We start from the raw sequence: 18,724 nt of genomic DNA, 5'->3' as shown, positions 1-18,724 counted from the left end.
GCCTAACAACTAGCTTACACAATTACAGAATCTTTATTAAAACACATGATGAACATATCCGAACATCAACTAACTTCGTTGGAGTTACAGGTGTAAGACAGTAGTACATCTTTATACCTACCTACAACTCCTCAACACAAGAACTGGAGATTAGTTTTCCAATTTATGAGTGGCCTGAGACTAAAAAATATTTTAGCATTATGGAACAGACTTCACAGTCAATGTAGCCTATAAACTTTGACTTCAAGAATAAGTTAAAATGTATGCCACCCACAAATCACAAAACTCCAGATGCTTTTAAAACTAGGTGTTGTATGATGCACCAAAATGTATGTTTACTGGAACTTCAAAAATATATAAATGACCAGCGAGGAAGACAAATTCTAAATACCTTTACTAATGGTCCAAATATACTCATACTGCTATGCACAAAGATGGAACCATTGTCCTTATGGCGAAAGACTTCACAGAAATGGAATGAATGAACGGAAGCAACAACTCGTTGACAAAATAAACAAGCATTTGCAATGCAATGGATCTCGCGTTTGCTCAAGTTAGAGCTATTGTCACTGTAAATACCTAACTGGACTTTTCTTGACACATAAATTGAAAATAAAGTATAAAGCATTAGTTGACATTATCGAGCCGATTGAAAGCGCCATGGCCGCCATGAGCGAGAAGGAGGGACACAAAAGGAAAAAGTAGTTTGCTCACAGTCAAACGTATTAGCAATCATGCAATTATCCATGTAACAGGGTCAGTCTACAAGGCAGTAACAAAACCGCCCCACAGCGGGACAAACATAAAGCATTTACCAATGATAACAAGTGATTTTTTAAAGCAAAGACCACAAACGAGCAAAAGTGTTGGACTTGAGGCGGGCATGGTTAAAAGCCCACAATTCTTACAGAAGGTTAAAGCACTTGCGTGCTCGACCTAAAAAGGTGGGTTGTGCACCTGCAGCTAAGAAGCCAAAAATGAGTTTTTATACGACGAAAGTGTGGACCAAAAAAGGGGATATATATATATATATATATATATATATATATATATAAATAAAAAACAGTTAGAGGTTTCTCAATCAATGCATAGTCAAAATACCAGCAGTGACTAGTAGCAAAAAATGGACAGGAAACATGGGGGAAAAACGATTTTGTACTCTAAAAGAGTAGACAGTTTTTCACAGAGCAGGCCTGCGAGATGTTGCTGGCCAGATACTTGTCACACAAATACGTTCAAGTAAAACGATATTTCAGATGAGAGTCCAGGATGGGAGCTGAACTCCATCCATGGCACAACAGCTTGCTTGTTGCCTAACAGTCACAAATAAGTCATCAAGTCAACAAAGATCTCATATCTTACATTTCAAAGTTCTGAGTGGCCTATCAGCTGACAAACATGAAAGATTTTCATTTGAATTTTTCCACTCAATGAAGGAGACATTTTTACAGACTTTATTTCCTTAAAGATTGTTTGAGACTTGCATTAATAGTTTTCAAGCACTAAGGTGCAAATCTCAAACATTAATTCCTTATATAATCATCCAGCGTGTCAGCTGTAGCTCCAAGGGGTAGTTGGCCAGGTCCACAGGACTGGCCCTCTGTTAGGAGAGAGAAACATGCCTGTGTCCCTTGAGAAAGGATGTCACTCATGCATCAACCTAACCTTGCCACACGTTTGCAATCAAGAGGCACTCATAAGTAGGAATGTTGTACCTAAACGGACATAACTACCAACACTGAGACAGTACTCTCACAAGCAGTCAAGAGTAACTATTCCCTTGAAAATGAAAAAGGGACACTGTTTCCCATAGCCAGTGTAGAACTAAAGCCCTGCAGGCAATATGAAGTGGTATGAACTATAAAGATATGGTGTCAGAAGAAAAGGTCTGATCTTAAGAAGGTGAGGAAAGTCTGGAAATTCAAAGTAATGAGTCATGAAAGTTTTAAGTAGTGATCAAAAGTGGCACGTGATAGGCTTGAAGCGAGAGGAAGTGTGAGCACTGGCAGCAGGGAGCCTAGCAAAGCTACATGTAAAGGAGTCAGACTGGACTATTTAAACCATTAAAAAATAAACCAGAGAGGAAAATCACAAAATGCAGATCATCGGGCATGTGATGATAGAGAGTTAAAATCGACACTAAATAAAGGCAAAACAACGGGTCTCTTGTTTGCTCGAGTTAGAGCTATTTGCGTTTTGAACTCCTAACAAGACTTTTTTTCCCACATAAACTGAAAAGTAAAACAGTTTCACATAAGCGAGCCAAGGGCCACCATGAAGGGTGACGGAGACACACAAAAGGAAACAGAAGTTCACTTGCAGTCAGCAACAGTGCAATTAGATATGTAACCGGCAAAAGTGCACTTAGCCATGTAACCAGCAAAAGCGCAATTAGCCATTTAGCAGGGTCGATGTCATGCAAAGAGCTTGACTACTGCCCAGTGAGATGGTGCTGCCTGCGAAATAAGGAGAAAAAGTAGTCCAGAAACCATACAGAAAATACGGAGACTTGTATGTTCCCAGTAGTTGGCCGGTGCGCTCGGGGAGGGCTAAACACCGGAAAAGCCATGACGTATGCATGCCTTTCACTAATGAAATCAAGCAAATTTTAAAAGGCAAGCCCACACACCAACCAAACTGATGGGTGTGGTTAAATGCCCATAGAGAGATTACACCAGGGACAGAGCGCTTTGCACTCAACCCTAAAAATAAAGAAGCATGGACTTGAACACTGTACAAAGTCTTGCATATGGCTTGGAGTCTAAAAATCACAATGACTTTCACTTGCCAGCTATCCATGAATGCCTCAATATCTTTTACCTAAAGTGCACAATAACTTAGTCAAATCCACCTGTGAGACTCATTATATCCACACTGTGGATTTCATGCATGAACCTCTAGAAAAATGTCTTTTACATGGAACATATTTTCGAAGCAATGCCTTCTTTTCTAAAGGACACAGGTGATTTTCTGAGGAAGCTGGAACTAAACCCTGCCCCTGTCAGAGGACCACATATTATGCCCAATCTATGTAAATTAGTTGCAACGTGTCAAGTCCTCACAATAATGGTCTGAATGTCATAAAATAGATGGTATAAATTATTTACAAGGTGCTAATCCGATGTTCATTATGATTTGCTACACTACTCACTACAGTACAACTTTCAGAAATAATGACACCTTTGTTCTCCAGGTCACAGGCAGTTCTATAGGCTTTGGAGAAGTTTCATCATTTTATGCAGATATATTAATAGAAACAACATAATAAACACCATTGAGTGGCAAACATAATTAAGCCTTAAGATGCAACTTATAGATGGCATCATTTTAATATGGCATGATAGTGAGGCAGCCTTACTAACAAAAACACAGAATAGCTCAACATGCCTTGGCACAAAAGTGTTCACATATAAGTGGAGGAAACAAACTATAGAATTCCTGGATCAAAGAATTGTCAACACAGGCAAAACATGACAGACAAACCTTTATACCAAAAGCACAGATAGAAATAACATCCTACATTTTAAATCATTCCATGTTTGGTCTCTAAAGATCAATCTATCATTTTCCTAACTAATTTGAGCAAATGTGTTGAGTATTCAACCATGAATATGGTGCTATGGAGAACCAAAAGATATACAACAAATTAATGAAGAAAGTGTATGCACCAAGAGGAAAGAAGAACTGATGAAAAAGTACAAATCCTCTAAGGGAACAAGTCGAAGAAAACACAGACCAACCCTTCATGTTCACAAAGGTCTCACAACAATAAAAGAGAAAATCATAATGATCATAATGATGCACTGGAAAATATTGAAATAGAGAAACCTATACACAGGCAAACACCAGAAGTCATAATAACCAGGCATTATTAACTCACAAAATTAAAAAAGAATAGATTAAGCTTCACAAAATCAGAGGAGCATACCAATGTTTGAACTATGGGCCCTGCAATAGTATAATTAAAGATCAGAAGATCATCAGTCAAGTGCGGGAAAAAATCTAACGTAAAGTCAATGCCATCTGCGATTTCCCTTACTGGGTGTGTACACCTAAATGCCCATGAGACATGAGGTATGTTGGGGAAATAAAATAAAAACACAACTGACTAAACACAAATCAGCCTAAAAACCTGTTATCAGAAATCAGGAAAAGCTGTATATTTTGAAGAGATGATCAGAACATCAATCAACTATGATTTCAAGTATTAGAAACAATAACCATGATGCCATTTGGAGGCAACAGCAGCAAACCATTATTAACAAGGAAATGTTTTGGTTAAAGTGTTTGGCAACTATGCAGCTAAGTAGATTAAACGATGTATGGGAACTAAAGCCATTATGTTTCAACATATTTCCCCATAGACACAGAATGGGTAAAAACCCTTTGATATGAGGCCCAAAGTTACTAAAAATAAGAAAAGGCAATTATGGACTCAAACAAGGGAGGTGTCTAGGAAATTACCTTTCTCCAAGGCACTACAGATACATGATGAATAAACATTGAATAAGCTGCTTCATGACGAGTCCAGAATATTTATGTTTGAGCAACTACGCAGGAGGGCATGAACCATGGTCTGACCATCCCTGAAATGTACCTGCAATGGTAAATTTCTTCTCATCCAAGTAACCATGTTCTGGCCATTTATTTGTCGAACATATGTTTCTTGGCACTGTACACAAAAACAACATACGCTAAAACTAAAAACAAATCATTATGGTTCACAGAAACTGATGCCCTTTGGATCACACTAATCATAAATTTATATGAAACACCCCCCCAGTTCACTTAAAATAATATTTATACAATCTTAAAAGTCCACTAAGGAAGGAGAACAACTGTTTTTTAAAACAAATCTCTTTCTGGACTCTTGGTGAGCTCTTGTTTTTTGATATTACAACATTCCAATAAACTACCAATAAACCACCACCATGGTGGGCCTAAAATACCATTCATACAGATGTAAGAGAGCATAACTGAATGATCATAACGTTTAAAACTAGTTCATGTCTGGATTCAATGAAAATACTCATTTTTAACAACTCAAAGGCGACAGCCCACACAGACTCTCCAGTGTAGGACCGACATTACATCATCACGTATCAGGGATTAAATACAGAACTACAGTTAGACGGTTCACTGGGGGTTGTGCTTTCTCTTCCTATTACAGTACTATTATTCCACGGAGTACCCAAAATTGTACACGTATGTAACTAATTAAGTTCATCCATCTATATTGTATACTCTGCCACTGTCAGGCATGATAGGATAATGGAACTCACATTGCAAAAGTTTCTGGTCAAAACAAGCTAAATAGGCAGACTTTCCTGATCACGTGTGCCTGATGAGGGCTTTATAATTAAATTACTTTACATAGTATACAATACACCATTACTAGTTTTCTGAACTTGGAGGTCAACTCGTAGTAGATACTTTCCTGCTGGTTTTAAACAGCATGAGGGACTGTGTGTTTTCTTTATTTACATCCATATGTCAAATTATATCAGATGGCTATGCATTCCCATGGTGTTGGTAAAGACTTACAGAGAAAGAAAACCATGTTTCGCAAATGTGAAAGATTTTGCATTGAGAACTCGGATTCTCCTTCTGTGTAACTACCATGAGATCAGTCTGAATGTAAGTTTTGAAATTCCCAGGAGTCCTTAGAGTTTTCATAATCATCCACAGCTCACTCAAAGCCACTCGTCGGAGTCTTGTGCCTTGGGTCTTAGTCATCATCATAAGTGGAGTGTGGGATATGTGGGTCTCACCAGAACATACACAGCACTAATCAGCAAATTTCTGGCTTCATCAATAAGGTGATTTTCTCTAGCAGTTGTCAGCAGGAATCTGGTGTAACAGGTCACCTTTTCTGCTATTCACCCTTCTACTGTGCAATAGCAATAACAGTAAGTTTTTTCTTGGTCTGATCGAGAAAATAGAACTTGGTCCTGAAGCAGATCATAGCCACAGCACCACTGTGCATGATGTTCAGAAGGATACCAGATGTGGAAACATTTCAACAGATCATATAAAAAAGTAGCAGAATGATTCTAAGTTACCAGTCACACAAAAACAATATATTCTATCTTCAACCCCAGTTTGGCCAGGGTCATAAACATTGTGTGGAACAGATTACCTGACATGCTAGGTAGGGTGCTTTAGGTGGGAAGAAAGTTAGTACCAACCGTTGTTCAGGGCCCAATTTGATAGAGATACAGTATTGACAAAAGCTGCATAATATCTGAAAGAAGTTTTACAAGAGAGAAGCTGGTTGAAAGTTTACTATGCAAGTCATTTTATTTTCAGTTTATCAATCACAACTTGACAACGGCTATAAATGGGCATACAGTGTGCAAATGTGAGCATTTGATTTAACACAGGTAAAGAAATAAACCAGCCAGTAATAGCACATTTTGACATTCTGGTCAAAGATGATTTGTAATGCTGTCTCAGGGTGATGAGGTAGACAGAGAGTAAGCTATATATTTCTGGCACATCTAGGATGTACATCGCCTGTATGAAGTTTGTTTTAGCATGAGGATCATAAACCTAAAAGAAACCTTGAAATCATAATTTGTTTGTCTCATTGTTGTGGTTCTGAGAAGTAGGTGCAATGTTCATTTGTACATATTCAGGATAACCCATGTTGAGAGCCTGTTATTAAATAAGACTGAAGAAAAGGCAGTCAAAGACATGGTTGTTGCTGACATCTCTACATGGCAGCTATGTTCTAATCTTTCTTGTATATCATGTTATTTGTTCAGTTTTCCAAAGAATGGGATTTACAAAGATGTGCACATAATGAGAGCCTTAATGTATTTTGTCCTTCATTTTGATTTGTCTGTCTTGTGGCCTTGGTTGCATGTGTCCTTTTTAAGTTGAAAGTTATGACTAATTCAGAGAAAACCTAATTTTCTCTAAAGCTATAAATGCTGAAGATATAGGCCATTCGCTCAAAGAGCACAACTGGCTGATGACCTTCGCTAGGTCCTTGTGTCTGTTAAACTTATTTAATTTCTGTTATCAGTCAGCGTGACCACACTTCAAGGAGACGTTTACCTATGCCACCAGAAATGGAACCTTCTGTGGAGGTTATCTATGCCATCATATGATACAGCACATAAAGCAGAAATAACAATGCTTTGACCAGTAGGAAACCACAAAATAATCAACATCCACAGTCCTTGGTTTGCATGGTAAATATGATGCATACCTCGGGGGATTGAAAGACGCCCTTAGCATGATCCTACCCCTGCCAAAAAGGACTATAATTGCCTCTGAAAATTGGCATTATGACAGGAAATTGATACCATTATTTCTGGAGTTATTTAAAGGAACTAATTACACAAAATGTAAGATAGCAACCTACTAATTCAACAAATAATCACAAACTTGGAGGATAACAGTGGTGGTAGGAGGTATATAAGCAGGAAACATCCAGCTTAAGATCAGTACAGAGGCAAAGATGGCAAAGCTACTCTTCCTTACAGGTAAGTCCAGCTTTCCTAAGACTCATTCTCAGAATTGAATATCATTTTTAAAACACTAGACCGTGGTTTCCAGTTTGCTGCTCATTTGTCTGGAATGGAGAATTAATGTCCTCCTGCATGCCTTGTGGATAGCTGGGTAGAATGGAACATCCCTTAAGTTTCCAGCTGATCTCATGACTGTATGCTTCTGGCTGAGCAGTCTGTCTTTTTGATTTGTAAGGGTGTCAGATCTCAGAATGGGACATGTGTGTGCTGAAAACAGTATCTTTTATGTTGGCAATGTGGTCTGTAATTGTTTTCCCACTGAGTTCTCTCTAGCTTTTCTTGGATTTAGGTGAACACCCAACTGTTATGTGTAAAACAGAGCTCACATATGATCTAATACTTTAATCATTGGAATATGGGTACCTTGACAGTCTCCAGCTCTTCCTGAGGTTTGGTAGAGACCAACTGCTAATCTAGTTGACTTGTCCGCAATACCTTTTGGCTTCCCCAAAACCAATACATTTGATTATGTCTTAAAAGGCACTGGGTAAAAAAACAAGATCAGCTATTTAGTCCACTAGCGCTTGCTAACAACAGATACTCCCCACAACACTGTAGAGTTATTTTACACTGTTCAAAAGAGCATGGCTTGTCAGAAAAAGTTGCAATGGACTAACCAACATTTTCTTCTCAACAACACTTTGTTAATTACTTAGATTGTCCACACTAACTCACTAATATGCCACTGCTAAGGATATGAAAATCAAGGTACTTTCTCATGGGTAGCCATCATTGGTCAGTGTGATATGATTTCCAAAAACAAGCAAAATCAAGACAGAAGAAATGTAATGGCATTTGTGATGGCATCTCTAATCACACTGCTTTGTCTTGTTTCATTACACATAGTCTCATCTCTGAAGCAATTTGGTTCCTAACCAGAATTTTAATAATTTAAAAACCAGCCTAACACTGCTGTAAAACAGCCTACAGCATCTTGCGGTATCATGTTATCTGAAAAAATCTTGACACCAAAGAAAATCTACAACTACACCTTTCTTGAAAAGTCATCTTGTTGAAATGTATTCACTTTAAAATTTGTGTTCTTTCTTTTAAGGTCTTGCACTCCTGCTTAATGCTCAGCTCGGTAAGTTTTATTTCAAAATGGTGCCCATTTCTCTTGGGAGAGACTGACCAACAATAAGATTACAGTAGAATATATTCACACAAAATAAATCAAAACGTATAAACTGTATAAACTCCTACAGCTTTCAGAGACTACCCTGGCATGTCAGATACTTTTGTAAAATGTTCCACTGCAATCTATGAGTAGAATTCATATAATTTCTCTATCATCTTTTATGTGGATTAACGAAAAAAAACATAGCTAGACTGGTCAGTCTAGCTTGCCTAATGCAGTCCATGCAAGCAGTACATCCTTCATCATGAGAATCAAATCTTAATATAGAAAGGTTATGGAGAGCTAAAATATATCTCTCATAAATCAAAGGTTAGGTCAGAAATATACTTGAGGGGCCAACAGAGCAATGGCTCCCTATGTCTAAAGGATTGGTTTTCAAAAACTGAAACTGGAGCATATGTTTGACATTTTATTTGAAAGATACACTAGGATCAATTTATTACCCAAACCAATAACTGGTATGAACTGTTGCCACATGGATATTGAAAAGATTATTTAAACTTTACAGTATCTTCATTTTTGAAAAGTTCCAATAGAAGTACTTTCCACATGTTGAGTGAACAAATTTAGCCATGGACATACTTAATTCAGTTTAGGAGGGCAGAGAAGTGTTGGTAAAATGGGGCACATTATAATAATGACTGTCTCAACCACAGATCCATTGTTGACCCAAATACAATTTGAGTTGTTGCTTTTGCTATTAAAGGAGATTTCAAAGGTCTTACTCTCCCTTCAGTGATGTCAGGACTATTCCAAATAGACAAGCCCTCTAATGAAAACTGACATCAGTTTAGGTCTGAATTTCTACTCACTTTGGAAGTGCCTAAAGCCCTTTTCCTATGCAGTTTTCTTTTGCTTTGCAGACTGGTTCTTGCTATGTAGTAGCACATGCATATAAAAATTAACTGCTCTGAAAAGATCACAGATTGTTATATGAAAGTTACCATTGACATATGAAGGCACTGACAGCGAGTGCAAAGTTCATAAAGTTGGCTCAATGAGGCTGTTTTGTCCCTCATTAGAAACCACTCTGGTGATGGGATATATCTTGAAAGAGCATCAAATAGCAAAACTTTTTTCATGGTGCTAAATGTTGTGGTTGGTTCTGTATTTTAGGGAAAAGCCACAAACTACGTAACTCATTAGAAAATAAATGGTGACATTTTCACAACTACAATCCCATGAAGCAAATTTATAAAAATGAATGCGCTTTAAATGTATGCCTTCATAAATCATGGTTTGAAAGTTACATTTTATTCCCGCTGTAGGCTCTGCCTATGAGCTGACATGCTACTTCACCAATTGGGCCCAATACAGGCCTGGCCTAGGGAAGTTTAAGCCCGACAACATCGATCCATGCCTGTGTACTCACCTGATCTATGCCTTCGCTGGAATGTCCAACAACCAAATCACAACCATTGAGTGGAATGATGTGACTCTCTACAACTCCTTCCAGAACCTCAAGAACCAGTGAGTCCTCTTTTTTTTCGTACATAGAATTACCTTTCTGTGATTACTACGCAGCACACACGGCATGCATCACACCAAATCAAACAAGCACAGCCAAATTCAAATGACAACAGCAGAATAATTCAATCAATTTTATTCTGTGGCTTGATATTGACATGCCTCCCAACACCTATCAGATGCTACTATGTTAATGCATTCTTTGCAGAGCCCTTTCTTAACAAAGTTGAGAATTTACTTTCTCAAGCATGAGAATTGCTCCCCACTGTCCAGAGCCAAAGTTCACTGTTAGAGACCTTTTTCTACTTTTCATGCTAACCGTGCATATTTTTAACACACCCCATAACCATTCTATGGTCCACTCCAGTCAGCCTAGAGGTACGGGTTCAATAAAGTACAAACTGATTACCGCTATATTAATTGTAACCTCTTCCAGCAACTACCACTGCAATATCCACAATGCCCACACTAACATAGCCTAAACTATACCGAGCTACTTATATAATTTCCAGTCTTCTGCAAGATGAACTACTACAATATCCCCATACCTCCCATACTACTGGACTACTAGGAAAACTTCTGAGCTTCTAAGCCATGGCCTATTTACCTAACAGGAGCTAACACACTTCCACTATAGCTAGCAGATAGCCTGGAGCATAGCATAAATGCCTATCAAGCACAAGCACCTTGATAACATATATACAATGCCTTTCTTTGTCCTGAGGAGCCCTCTGTTGACTCCAAAATTAACCACTGTTGATATTTATTACACATAGTTTAACATGAATAAATCCTATAGGTGTATTGTTTTAAGTGTGGTGAACATCTTCTAATGTCATACCACCCTCTTGCTGAAAACAGTCTTTCGTTCTCACTTTTCAGTGCAAGCTCTAACGTGCCATTAGCTGGAACCTCTGTATATAATAACTGTGTGCGGCAATTCACAAAAAAACATAAGTTGTAATATTAAAGCATCTGGAAAGTCCTGTACAGTCTTGGAAACGTTCTAGTGATTAAAAAAACATTGAACACTGACAATCAGTGTCACACATACACACATTTTAAAACATGTGCAAAGTGTAATAAAAAAACTGGATGTATGATTAAAGGGTGAGCACTGATATCCACATAAACAAGCCATTATAATACAGTTTTTGAAGTGAGGGGGGGGAGATCTGAGCTCACATTTTACTGCAGGATGACAAATGTTTATGAAATATAGGAAGAAATGCATTTAATAATGTACAGCATCAGCACATGCTGAAGGAAATTCACACTTTGCTAGGAGCCATAAAGTCTTGATTGGCTGCTCTCTTTTCTAGGAACGGCAATCTGAAAACTCTGCTGGCAATTGGTGGCTGGAACTTTGGCACAGCCCCGTGAGTATTTTAAATGGAGTTTAATTCTAAGACTTTGTGCAGAACCATCCTTCAGGTGTTGACGCTTCTATTCCTATTGCCTGTTTCGTCTTCAGATTCACTGCCATGGTCTCCACCCCACAGAACCGTCAGACTTTCATTACCTCAGTCATCAAATTTCTACGACAGTATGAGTTTGATGGGCTGGACTTTGACTGGGAGTACCCAGGGTCCAGAGGAAGTCCCCCTCAAGACAAACAACTCTTTACCACACTGGTCCAGGTAATGTGGAGTGTAAATGGTGGAGGGGATGTACTATGCGACAAGGGGAGCAGACAATATGTACATAAAAGGTACAGAGCCCAGGTTATTTTCTAGGAAATTCAAAACCTTAGCACCCATTTACTCTTGCAGTTGCAGTCTAACAAAAAGTAACTGCTTACTGCAATGGTGATTCCTACTGGCTAGCATATCAGGCAGTTATACACACTGAGGCTCTCATTACGAGTGTGGTGGTCTTAAGACCGCTCCACTCACTGTGGCAGTCAGAACGCAACCAAAGTGGTGGCCGACCTCCACATCACGATCACGGTGAAAGCACCATAATCGGACCGCCGGCACCTCCACTTTTAGGCCGGCCGATGGCCTGGCAGTGCCGGGGGTCTTAATCCACCAGGCCAGCACTGCTAGCAGCACTTCCCTGGGGATTACAACCCCCATGATCGCCAGCTTTTGCATTGTGGTTCCACTGCCATGCAAAGGCTGGCGGACATGGTGTGCTACATGTACTTGGCATGGGCAGTGCAGGGGCCCCCCTGGACAGCCGTGTTGTACTTTTCACTGCCTGAAATACTGGCAGTGAAAAGTGCGATGGGTGCTGTCACCCCCGACACACGGCAACATTGCTGCCAACTCGGTTACAAGCCAGCATCAATATTGTGATGAGTTTCTGGCTGGGAGAGCGGGTGGAAATGCTGTTTAGGCCTGCTAGCCCAGCAAGGAACTCACAATAGATTCAGTGATGGAAAACCGGAGGGGCGGTCTTCCGGCCCAAAGAGTTTGGCGGGCAGTCTCTCTGCCCTCCAAACTCATAATGAGGCCCTGAACGATGAACTGAGTAAGACTTGATAATAAACTAGAGGACAAACATCATAGCATTTTGGCAATCTGGCTAACTTATTATTGCATGGCAATAAAGTAGTGGGCTTCCTTTGAAACACTTTAGACACCCGTACATAACATGCTGGGCATCTAGGTGCCAAAAATAAAAAATAAACAACTAAAGAAATAAATAAAATGGTAATGCTTGGTCAAACAAGCAAGTTATTGCCATTAAATTCACAGGAAGACATTTTTTAATTGTAGCTATAACACTCACAAATATAACACTTTTAACTTGGAAGTCAAAGTACATCACAATCATAAGACTGATAATCAAAAAAATACTGTTGGTAGTATATTCACAAAACTGATTTTAAAAAAAGGAATTAAAGGAATAAAATTCGTGGAGATTTAGTCTAACGACATAGAAGTATAAGATTAGAAAATATTTCAAAATACTTTTTCAAGAGAGAATTCACTGATGCACACCTAATAAAATTCTACAGTTTAGCCACTGAGATCCTATCATTAGACAATATTATGTAATTTTACAGTAGATAGTGTTGGAAAAGACAAGTGTGGCAGTGGATCTGTGGCAAAGCAGACCTCTGCTGGGGGCTGGAAACGAAGAGCCAAGTTCGACAAGAAGCTGTCCAATGCCCATTTATCCTACTAGATTTCCTACAATAACTCTTCAGGTATCACTACAAAGTTCTGAATGGGAGCCTAAGACTATAAATAAATATGCAGCTGACTTGCAGCAGCCTGCTACGACTGGTTGAATGTACCACATTTTGCTTTACCTTAACACTTATAAGCTACACTACACCAAGCACCAGATACAAATAAAATGGTCACAGGTAATCTGACACAAACATCAGCAAACTATACCTCAATCTGTATGAACCCCAGAGTACCAGATCATCATGTCCATGACATAAATATGCTATACAAATATGAATAACTCAAGAGCAATATCACTAGAGTCAACTCAGTTTCCAGACTTAAAAAAATGCAAGTGTGCAAACTAGAAAGGGGAGGCTTTAATGTGCAGTAAGACATTGTAGTTAAATGTCCTGTGTTTGATTCATACAGAGCCTAATAATGCTGGCTAGTGGTCTTAATTTCTGTAGATGAAGTTAAGGGAGAGACTGAAAGTAAAGTGATATAGCCAGCATTAAATAATACATTAAAGAGGGTAAAGTGGAACTAGAACTCAGGTTTCCATAGTCTACACGTAACTAAAGTTGGTTTCTCCCTCCTTGAAGACAATTTTTTTTTTTGATGAAGCACAATGGGTTTAAAGGATGGATTAGTGTAAGGCCTACAATAATAGAACTGGATACGACAGACATTTCAAGTTAATAAAGTATCACTGTAGAACACCCTTTTTCGATTTGGCCTTGCTTTACTTGTTAAAATAGTGTTTCTTCTGTTACTTTACAGGAAATGCTTGCAGCCTTCCAGCAGGAGGCAACTCAGACCAACAGGCCCCGTCTCATGGTGACTGCAGCAGTGGCTGGAGGGATCTCCAATATCCAGGCTGGGTACCAGATCCCTCAGCTCTCAGCGTAAGTACAACATCATCTGATAAAGCCTTGATTGAAAGACTGCTGCAGGCACTCGCCTATGGAAGTGATTTGCCAGGGAAAACTATTTGCTTATATAAGTAAGGTATTTAGCTATAGCTTCTATAGCAGATTAAAACATTGGAATGTTGAGAGCTCCACTGAAAGCAACGTAGCAGCTGAAGGCTTATAATGGCTGGCATAAGCCTGAAGCAACAACATTCCAATGTTTGTTTTCATGGTTATCCTTTTTTAATTTAGAACATGCTACTCATAGTGAGTGGAATGTTCTGCTATACTGTTTGTTAAAGGCCATCTCTCTCATTAACGGCTCTCACCTGTGGCTCAGGCCTACAACTCATGTTCAGGACCCTTAACAACCAGTATATCCATTGGCCATGAGCTATAAGTGTATAATACGACTGCATAAGGAAACTAAAAGTAATAGCTGAAGAAACAATGGGTGCAGTCCAAAACGCTGCCTTTGGCTACCTCATCATTCACTTGTACAGCTTCATGAATGAGACATGAAATATGTTGTACTCACTATACAAACTTTGTGGAGATTTGAATGAAGTCCACAACAAACCAAACCAGGAAACTATGACGAAACAAATAGACAAGTTGTAACAGACTCTATAACAAAGACATTCAATAGAAACACATTTACAATGGTAGTAACTTTACAATGACAGGCTATAAACATCCAGATACTTGACTAGTAAGGCATACATTTCCATCTCCACTTATAGATTGAGCTTAACATCACCAATGACATCATTGGAAAAGTTATATACAAAAATGCTAAAGTTCTACAAAATGTGCAAAGAAATGTATTGACAATGTTGTCATCCTGTGCTAAGCTTAGTTGTAGAGAAACATATAGATTAAAAAGTTAAATGTAAAAAGGAATTCATTATAATTTAGTAGCAAATTTGTAGCATGTGGTGAGTTTCCCTGGCAAATACATTTCACTTCTTGCCTCCTGATGTCAAGTTTATTTCCTCTAATGACAATCTAAAGACAAAGATAGGCCATATTTGAACCTCTTTATGTGTCATTGGTTCAAATGGGTATTTTATGTAAAGTATATTTGCTCAAATGCTCACAGACTAAACAAAGAAAAATAGTTTGACTGAGCAAATTTCAAGAATTGAAACACTTTGTCTGCAAACATAGTTCTTTTAATAATTTAAAAAATGTCAATTGCTTAAAATGTTAATGTGCATTTTCTGGCAGGGCTCTTGACTATATCCATGTGATGACATATGATTTGCATGGATCCTGGGAGGGATACACTGGAGAAAACAGCCCCCTGTACACCAACCCTGCGGCCACTGGAGCAAACGCCTACTTGAATGTTGTAAGTATAGCTACAGACCACATGATGTGCTGGGGAAGCCCCAGCCCAACTCATGTTCAATTTGTCTTTGTTTTCATTTGAATTTCCAGTGACAGCTAACCACAGAGAAGGTATGAACTGACTGAAATGTCACATAAGAGTCTCTGACATGAACACAAACATTCTCTTTGTAGGATTACGTCATGAACTACTGGTTGAGCAATGGTGCCCCAGCTTCAAAACTTATTGTTGGAGTCCCAACCTATGGACACACCTTCATGCTGAGCAACCCGTCCAACAATGGAATTGGAGCCCCAACCTCTGGAAATGGACCTGCAGGGCCTTACACCAGACAAGCTGGTTTCTTGGCCTACTATGAGGTATGTGAGTCAAAGGACACTAATAAACAATCACCAACATTGACAGATTTTTTTAGTGGGCTTTGATATGCTGAGCACCTACACCATCGGGATGTACAAATGTAGTTTTGAGCATTATGCAAGAAGATGCAAACAGACAGATTTACACAGAACACTCCTGTGACGATTCAAATGTATAACATTACTTTTTAGAAAAATAAGTAATTATCTCATCATCTTACCAACATAAATCAACAGGTTGACAGAAACATGTTAATTCACAAATTCACTCTGGTTCATATGACTTGTTCCAATAATTAATTCTAAAATAAAAACAGTGCAGCGTATTCCAGCTTGCTTTACTCTATATCATAGTTGTATGTCAACAGTCAAACTTCACTTTACTTATTGCGATTCTAAACTTCTCTGTAACATCATCATTATATAAACGTCGGCTCTTGTTTCTGTAAACTCCGTATGGAGGCACTTAATTGAGCTGATCTATAAAATAGCACTACCCACTAGGTTCAGGTATGTCAAATATAAATACACCCCAATACAAATAAAAGATAACTTTATCTGGACACTGACATAATATGGAGGACAGGGGTACGGTGATGTTACAAAGTGTACCTTTCCATCTGTCCGCTGCCTGGGATTTGGATTATGAGACTTGACGCTGTCATTTTAGAGTGTGGACACACATTGCTGTAAGGTTATTGTGGTAGATAAAGATGTGGTTGCAGAATGCTGTGTTCCATTAAAATGCATTTGTGTTTCATATTGAGAAGCATTTCCTCATATATTAGTGATATTTACTTTTAAACAAACTTTATGCAATCTTAAATCATTACAGATCTGCACCTTCCTGAAGAATGGAGCTACTGAGAACTGGTCATCTGCTGAAGAGGTTCCCTACGCATACCAGGGTAACGAGTGGTTTGGATACGACAATGTGAAGAGTGTTACTCTCAAGGTACTGTATGAAGATTGACCCTATACCTTGCTAAAACAAATAACATTGTAGGTTTCCACAACTCTATGGCAGTAATAGGATAAGAGTATATTCCATTTACTATTTATAGGCTCAGTGGCTGATGAAGAACAACCTGGCCGGTGCCATGGTGTGGGCCATTGACCTGGATGACTTCACAGGCACATTCTGTAACCAGGGCAAGTTCCCCTTGATCACTGCACTGAAGACTACTCTCGGAGTGCAAGCTTCAGGTGAGAGACATGAATACAGAATTGTTTTAATATGACATCAGTGGGAAGTGCTTGTATCTTTGTTACCTCTATCTTAGATGTAAACTAATAAGCACACTGCTCACATGTGCCCACAGATGCTTCTGACAGTCGACTATTTCTGCATGCCTGAAATGGCCAAGCCTTAAACCTTAATCAATTTTGATATACAACACACCATGTATGACCAGACCCTCTTCAGACCCTGTATACAATCTATGAACAAATCCACACATTTGGTAGAAAACACATAATTTAAGAAAACATGCTGCAAGCATACGTCTCTCCAGTTTCTGCTGCATGTTCAAGTTTATTGGTTCAAAAGTCCCCTTCTACTCATAATACTCTTCGTTGAGTGATGCAGATGGTCAGAGGATTTAAAGCGATTAGCCAAGATGAGAGTCAATGTGGGGCATGGGTTAGCCCATCAAAACAGACACTTTGCTAATGGTACATACACTGAATTTCAAAGGTGTCCCGAATAGCTGCCAAAATACTCCCTTCTTGCAGATGTTCGATTGCCGGTTAGAGATCTGTAACTTGTGATCACATTAACAAAGATGTAATCTCTAAAGAATTAATTTACTGTTGTCTTAGTCTCGGATAGTCCCACTGAAGAAGTAATGTAATTATTTGAGAACCAATGTTTTCCTTTGATTTGCAGGCTGCACAGCTCCTGCTGTTCCTGTCGCCCCAGTCACAGCAGCTCCAGCCACAGCAGCGCCATCTGGTGGTGGCAGCAGTGGAGGCGGAAGCTCTGGAGGAAGTGGATTCTGTGCAGGAAAAGCCAGCGGTCTTTACCCAGTTGCTGGAAACAAAAACGCCTTCTGGCACTGTCTCAATGGAATCACCTATCAGCAACACTGCCAGACTGGCCTAGTGTATGACCCTAGCTGCTCATGCTGCAACTGGCCATAAAAGACATCCACCATCCGAACAGAAACATGTTAATGAACAAATTCTCTGATACAAATAACTTGTTCCAACAATTCAAACTCTAAAATAAAAAACTGCAGCATAATCAAAGGCGTCTGAATTACTTTGGCTAGCATATCAGTGTAACACATTATTTTGAGTGTTTAGGTACTACTTTTCGGGAAAAACTGATCATTTCACTATACTCAGTGGTGTCATTAAAAAGTGCATTTATTTGTAATGGCAATACTCTCAAAACAAACACTCTAACTTCAGCCCACATTCTTGTCTGCAGCTCACCTTTCTGCTTTTGAGCTGGTACCCCAACAGAGGTCTTTCAGGTACCTGTACCAGTCAAATTCCTGGTATTTTTGCACAAGTAAGGAACAGTAACACATTTTTGTTGGCATTTTAGATACAGTTTAAGGATGCATACCCACCTCTCTAAGCAGCATGTCACTATGTGCTCAAACAGCCTGGTCTCTAACGTAAATGGAAACATGCATTACAGTTCACCATCATAACTATAAGTGACTCCAAATATCACAGTATACAACACAAATAAAACTCACAACTCCAAGTCTTCCTCTGCGCCTGTATATCCTTGAAGACTATCAGAGGACCAGAATAGCCCTTTTCAATTTGCCCACTGGTGGTTCGACACTAGCCTCATGCTAGGCAATGGGACAACTC

At 39.0% G+C, this 18,724-nt stretch overlaps 1 protein-coding gene across 1 annotated transcript; it reads left to right on the top strand.

Moving 5' to 3' along the window:
• Window positions 1–7,468: 7,468 nt before the first annotated feature.
• LOC138301961 (acidic mammalian chitinase-like) lies at window positions 7,469–18,034 on the top strand. The gene is made up of 11 exons (XM_069242403.1): window positions 7,469–7,493; window positions 8,593–8,622; window positions 9,945–10,146; window positions 11,466–11,522; window positions 11,618–11,783; window positions 14,049–14,173; window positions 15,410–15,533; window positions 15,707–15,892; window positions 16,728–16,847; window positions 16,957–17,098; window positions 17,781–18,034. Exons 1-11 carry the CDS (start codon window positions 7,469–7,471, stop codon window positions 18,032–18,034), a joined length of 1,431 nt encoding a protein of 476 aa, XP_069098504.1.
• Window positions 18,035–18,724: the final 690 nt, after the last annotated feature.

The sequence above is a fragment of the Pleurodeles waltl genome, chromosome 6 (genome assembly GCF_031143425.1).
Source record: "Pleurodeles waltl isolate 20211129_DDA chromosome 6, aPleWal1.hap1.20221129, whole genome shotgun sequence".
Classification (NCBI taxonomy): Eukaryota; Metazoa; Chordata; class Amphibia; order Caudata; family Salamandridae; genus Pleurodeles; species Pleurodeles waltl.
Note: the sequence above shows the minus strand (reverse complement) of the source record. Positions and strands in the feature narration are given on the sequence as shown.

Coding starts and splice junctions, on each gene's coding strand:
- LOC138301961 (XM_069242403.1), top strand. CDS start 7,469: ATGGCAAAGCTACTCTTCCTTACAG. Junction 10,147..11,465: donor TTCCAGAACCTCAAGAACCA/GTGAGTCCTCTT, acceptor TCTCTTTTCTAG/GAACGGCAATCTGAAAACTC. Junction 15,893..16,727: donor GTTTCTTGGCCTACTATGAG/GTATGTGAGTCA, acceptor AAATCATTACAG/ATCTGCACCTTCCTGAAGAA.